Genomic DNA, 6536 nt, shown 5'->3' on the forward strand with positions numbered 1-6536 from the left:
AGATTCAGACCAAAAGGACAAAAAGCTAGTGAGTATCAAGGTGAAATGATAAGCAAGCAGTTTTCTACAACTGGTAGGTAATTCACTCTGTAAATTTGTTGCCAAGTGATGAAGATGAAAAATATCCTCAGAGCAAAGTCTTGAAAACTTAGTCTGTGTTTGAATTTAGGGCAGAATGATGAAAGAAATGGAAGGTTGGTGTTCATAATATTGATAAAACAAAATAGGGAGAGTTCAAGGTGTGAACACTTTAGTCTTTGAACATAAAAGCAAATTAAAAAATGTTGAAGCTATAGTTAATCTCCAGTATAAATGTGAACAAATCCCTTGATCTTGAGAGGCCACCAGGTTTCAATCTGCTGCATCATCTGGTAAATGAAGTAAAATTGTCTGTTCTAACAAACACTTACTTGTAATGTGTATATTTATGTACTTTTTTACACGGCCAAAAAGAACTTTCCACCTGCAGGTCTAGAAAGCAAGACCTCTACTTGTGCATTTCTGGAAGAAAAAGACATGCTCTCAAAGCTCATCATGCACCCATCCGGCCAAATACCTTGTTCTGATTGGTCAAGATATTTCCATGGAGAATGCTCCGAAACACAGTTTCAGAATTGTAGTGATTGTAACAAGGTCAGCAAAGTGGACCTCATAGATTATGAGTTCCCTGATTGGGCTGTTAAATTTCATCCAATCCGGGAGCTCTGACTGACAGATATAAACAAGAGTGTCAGAGGCTCTGCTCAGTCAGAACTGGCTCTGAGGAAGCCAGACCAGTGTCAAGTATTACGCATGTGTAAATAAAGGGTGACTTGGTGCTGAGACATCAGCCTCTGTGGAGTTATTTCAACAATATTTCTGTTTAAATTCAAAAAAGACAAGTTGACTCCGATTGGTCAAAAGATGCTGCAAGGGATGGACCAGAGAACAATGTCCCCCAAACTTGTGTTTAATTGAAAAGGTGCAATTGCCTCAAGCAAACTCTGTCAATCAGGGTTGAAAAGGCAGGCAAAAGGTCCAAACATTGTGTTTTCTTTAATTTGCCAAAAGCTGGGGTAGGGGGCAGGGTGCTGCTCCATGAGGTTTCTGTGGTCATGTTATGGCAATGTAACTGAACCAGTAACCAGACGCCTGGGCTCCTATTCTATAGGCATAGGTTTGAATTATGTGAAAACTCTGGAATTAAAATTTAATCCTGCGGTAACCATGTAATTACTGTCACTTGTTGTAAAAACTCGGCCACTAATGTGGAATTGCTGTACAAGGCTGTGGAAGTTAAGTCATTGAATGTATTTAAGGCAGAGGAAGATATATTCATGATCAGAAAGGGGATCAAGAGTTACAGGGAGAAAGCACGAAAACAGGTCAAAATCCTGGAATTCCCTCCCTAATGGTATTATAGGTCAACCCACAGGTGGACTACAGCAGTACACCTTCTCAAGGATAACTAGGGATGAGCAATAGATGTTGGCCAGCCAGCGGCACCCACATCCCACAAATAAATTTAAAAATGGGGCTGAGAAACATATCAGTCATGATCAAATGGTGGTATAGACTCAAAGGGCCTAATTCTGCTCCTATATGTTATGTCCTTATGGTCTATAATGTATTGTAGGGAAGGATATTGCCATCTGCTCTAGTCTGCATGTGATCCCAGACCCACAGCAACCTGGTTGCTAGCAAGTGATGCCCACATCCCATGAATAAATAGAAAAAGACAAAGTTCTTGTGGTACTGTGGTGATGTCCCTATCTTTGAGCTGGAAGACCTTGTTCAAGTCTCAACTTCTCCAGAGATAAATTGTAGCACATCAGAATGAACAGATCGTTTAAACTAAGTCACGCTGTTTTTAATTTTGAATCATAACTGTTCACTTGGATTTTCCATGTCAATGTCTCAACAAATCAAAGCCCTATTTGACATGAGTTTTTTGTCCCTTTGATACTTTGTATATTAGGTGGAATTTGGTCAGCATGGCCAGCATTTGGCTTGGATTGTGGAGGCTGGAAATACGAGAATTTTTTATTGTCTGTTTTTGATTGTGGACTGAAGTGGGAAAAGGAGCAATTAAAATCTATGGACTGTTGAAAGAACTTTTGTACCTTTTAAAACCAAGTAGCCTGACCCTCATTGTATGTGTTGTTTACACTGCTATGTCTAATTGCAGACAAAATGGAGCCAAGGGATGTGTACGAATGGAGATTCAGCTGGCAATAAGTAACTGATTAGATTGTGGAATGAAGATCTGTTTTCAATGACAAAAGCTTTCTGTTTTCCAGCAACTATGTGAGTAATTCCCAGGTCGCTAAGCAGCTTGTGAGTGTGAATGTCTGATTGCTCAGCAGATTTCCAAAAAGGAAGGAGCTGTCCTTCCTTTACAGTGAAAAAAAAACCTCAAGCCTAAAGAAAGTTAGTTTATTCTCCCTCAACAGTTGTTATCTGTTGTGGCCTTTAACTAATAAGTCAGGCACTTTATAAGTTGTGAACCTGTCCTGTGATTGGACTCCTGTGCTTCCTGGTAACAAGTGAAAGTAAGTGGAAAAGGAAGATTGAGGAGCTGCAAGTCCTGACAACAAAAAGGACCATCTCAGTGAACAAGGACCATTGAACTGCCTTCCCAATTTTTCCACCTGCTCATGAAACTCATGTTTTTTTTTCTTTCTGTCTTTAAAAGTCTTTACAAGGAATTTGAAGTATTAGCTCGTAGAGTTACAGGCAGCAGTTCACAAGTATCTACCTATAGCTAGAATCTATTTATTTGTAATAAATATTCATTCTTATTAAATAGAGAAACATGCTCTGTACTTCCTGCCAACTTAATCCAAAAGGCAGTAAATTGGGAATTTTGCGCAGTTTTACAATTTTTATTTACTCTTACAATGTCTCCAAGAGTCCCAGTGTCTGATTTCCAGCAAGCTCTCCCAATGAGGTGTAACAATGTGTATTGCAGCCTCTATTCGCTTTTGCTGTACATTTCCATTGGCTCATGTTTGGAATTACTTGAAAACTTGCCTCTTTGTGATCTTTCTCAACGGAACGATAATAAGCTGTGAGCATCCTGCGGGCTTTAAGGATAGACCTGCTGTCACTTAGAGAGCATAGTTAAACAGGATGTAGTTAAGGACAGGTATGTGACCCAATGTGACTATGTGACCCAATGATTAAACACTGGATGAGAGAGAGAGTATGTGCAAGGCAGTGTCAGCCATACTATGTGCCATGAACAGCGTGGCTTTACAGCTGTTCTGCCATGATGATGCCAGTGATGATCTATGCCAGACTGCCAACACTTGGCTGGGTGCAAAGCAGCCTTTTAAAGATTATTATGTGCTAGAGAAGAGTCTTTCAGCAGTTATCTGCTGAGTGGTGAGTTGCTTTTAGAACAGCAAGTGGTAAAATGGACAAAAGGGACATCTTAGGGGCAGGGTAGATCGTTAACAAGATGAGTTTGGTGAGATATAGCAAGAGATCTCGCTAGGCCTAGAACTGAAAAACTTTCAAAAAAACTGGACACAATCTGACACTTACCAAAAAAAGTAAGATTCAGTCCATTGTCCATTTGGTCCTTACAAGTATTCAAAGCTTCAACAGTAGTTTTATTTTAAACCAGTACACAATTTCTGTACTAGCAAGTGATCTCCACAAGTCTATATGAAACTTGCTTCAATAGAACTTTAATTGCCATTAGCAAACAAACACAGTTCAAGATAGACAATCACAGGCTTTACTTTGGTTGGAGATCAATTTCTCACACTTTCAGACCAGCAACACAACAGATTGGATGCAAAATAAAGTTTATCTCAAATAATCCCCATCTTGCACCCTCCGAGTCTCAGGTACAACATTGGTTAGTTTCAGGGACAACTGCTGTAAGTCATAGAGTTAGGGTTATACAACGTGGAAGCAGATCTTTCAGCCCAACTAGTTTGGTCCACATCCTTCCAAGTTCCTCCCATTCATGCACTCATCTCCCTGATGTTTTAAAATAAGATATCTGATCATATGACCTTATTAAAGGTTGCATCCCCTATGGGTTTGTTAAAAGTATTTGTTTATGGGATGCTGGCCTCAGTGACAGAGACAGCATAAATTGTCCATTTCTGATTGCCCTTCAGCAGCTACAGTCCAACAACCTTTCACCTTTACTTACCAAGAATTTCTCAACATTTGCTTGAAAAATATTCAAAGAATCTGCCACTGCTGTTTTGCGACAAAGAGAGTTCCGAAGGCTTACCACTCTTTGAAGAAATAATTTTTTAGATTAGATTAGACTTACAGTGTGGAAACAGGCCCTTCGGCCCAACAAGTCCACACCAACCCGCCGAAGCGCAACCCACCCATACCCCTACATTTACCCCTTACCTAACACTACGGGCAATTTAGCATGGTCAATTCACCTAACCCGCACATCTTTGGACTGTGGGAGGAAACCGGAGCACCCGGAGGAAACCCACGCAGACACGGGGAGAACGTGCAAACTCCACACAGTCAGTCGCCTGAGTCGGGAATTGAACCCGGGTCTCCGGCGCTGTGAGGCAGCAGTGCTAACCACTGTGCCACCGTCCCTTTCTTTAATGGGGCACCTTAATTTTCAAACAGTAATCTCTAGTTTTGGATTCTTCCACAAGGAAACACCTATTTGACATCCACCCAATCAAAATCCCTCAGGATCCTATATATTTCAGTTAAGTTACCTCTCACCTCTTTAAACTCCAATGGATATAAATCTGGCCTGTTCCATCTTTCTTCAGTTCTCCCTCCCATTCCAAGATTAGTCTCATAAACCTTCTCAAAAATGCCTCAAGTGCATTTATACCCTTTCTTAAATAAGGAGACCAACACAGGACTCCTTAGATGTGGTCTCATCAACATCATGTATAACGGAAGCACATTTTTTTAAATTTAATTCACTTCATTGGCATTCTTTTAGCATTCTTTGTCACTTGCTGTACCTGCATAATAAAAGTTTGCAAATGATGCGCCAGTACACCTAAATCCCTCTGTAGCTAAGCTCTGCAATCTCTCACCATTTAGGTAGTACTCTTCATTTTTACCCTTCCTGCCAATCTGGACAAGTGCATGTTTAAAGTCATAGAGTCTTAGAGAACTTACACACGTTATACTCTATTTGCCAGATCGTTGCCCATTCATTTAAACAATCTATATATTTTTATAGCTTTATAGTCCTTAACTTAGTTTCCTGCTTTGTGTTATCAGCAATGTTAGCAACCATTCCTTCGTCCTTCTAACTTTATCCAAGTTAGTCATATAAATTGTAAAAATAGAGCATTGGTCCAGCGTTGATCCCTGTGACACACCATTTGCTACATCTTGTGAACCAAAAAAATGACCCTTTTAGGTTTACAATTTCCTGTTATGCAGACCATGAGCTTACGCATTCAAGAATAACCTTCCATACGGCACTTTCTCAAATGCCTTCTTGATATACACATACAATACATCCACCGGTTCCACTTTATCTGCAGCACATGTTAGTTTCTCAAAGAACTCCTGTAAATTTTTAAATAAACATAATGAAATGATCCAATAAACAGGATTTCCTTTCACAAAATGGTAGTGTACAGTATCTGCTTGCTTATCTTGACTTTTTCTAAGTGTTTTGCTATAACACCTTTTAAACTTGTTTTTAACGTCTTCCCTATGACAGATGCTAACTTAATTTACCTGCTAATTGGACATGGAACTGGAGAACCATATCCAACAAGAATTAGCTCTTTTCAGGCCAGCAGGATATAAATATTGATGGGAAAAATAATGAACACATTTACTTTCTTGTATTACATTCTTAAGCACACCAATTGGAACCTAAGTGTTTATGCTTTCAAAGCTCTGAGAAGAACACAGGAACCTAAGAAATGAATCCACAGCAATACTGAACCATGGCATTAAAACCAATTTAAGTAAATAGCTAATTATCCTGTAACTCCAATTATCAGCAGCCCTATCAACCTAATCACAGTATTCAGTCGGACTTAGAGCAAACCGAGTGCCTTCACAAGTTCAAGCTTTCATAATTAAAAATGTGCTTTGAAAAAGTATTTACCTCAATGTGAACCCAAAGCAGATACCCCTTGACGGTCGTCATTCGAGAAACATCAGCCTATGTGAGAAGGTGACCTTTCTTTGCAAGACATTTTCACCCGCCAGCTTAAGCTGCAAATATTCAAAGTCCACATTCTCCACTGGCAAGCAGCCAACGTTTTTTTTACTTTTAGAAGGAGCAGATCCACAAGGTGAGTGAGCGCTGTCTCACTTCCCCCATGACATCATCAGCCACACACCTGACTGCTGACATCTGCATGCATTTGAAAAAAGACAGCAGAGAATCAGATACAAAGAGGCAGGCAGCAAAGAAATCCAGTACTTAACCCTTTTCTATCTCACATTCAAGACACAGCATTTTGGTTTACAACTGTGGCAGATTTGATCCCTGCCAGAGTAGCTGCCAAAGGGCCTAAGGGCCTAAATAAACCCGAAAATTGCCACATGGCCCATGAACATTTCAGGTAGTGAGT

The 6536-nt window shown here is 40.0% G+C and overlaps 1 protein-coding gene across 2 annotated transcripts in view; it reads right to left on the reverse strand.

Moving 5' to 3' along the window:
* The window catches only part of stard8 (StAR related lipid transfer domain containing 8), a 215053-nt gene extending 208865 nt beyond the window's left edge, over positions 1-6188 (reverse strand). The window contains exon 1 of one of the 2 annotated variants that reach the window (XM_060832773.1): positions 6065-6188. In XM_060832773.1, coding sequence (XP_060688756.1) covers positions 6065-6106 — 42 coding nt within the window. In that variant the 5' untranslated portion in view covers positions 6107-6188. The remainder of the gene's footprint in view (positions 1-6064) is intronic. The other variant, XM_060832771.1, reaches the window with a different exon arrangement.
* Between the last annotated feature and the right edge of the window lie 348 nt (positions 6189-6536).

Source organism: Hemiscyllium ocellatum, chromosome 11 (assembly GCF_020745735.1).
Source record: "Hemiscyllium ocellatum isolate sHemOce1 chromosome 11, sHemOce1.pat.X.cur, whole genome shotgun sequence".
Lineage (NCBI taxonomy): Eukaryota > Metazoa > Chordata > Chondrichthyes > Orectolobiformes > Hemiscylliidae > Hemiscyllium > Hemiscyllium ocellatum.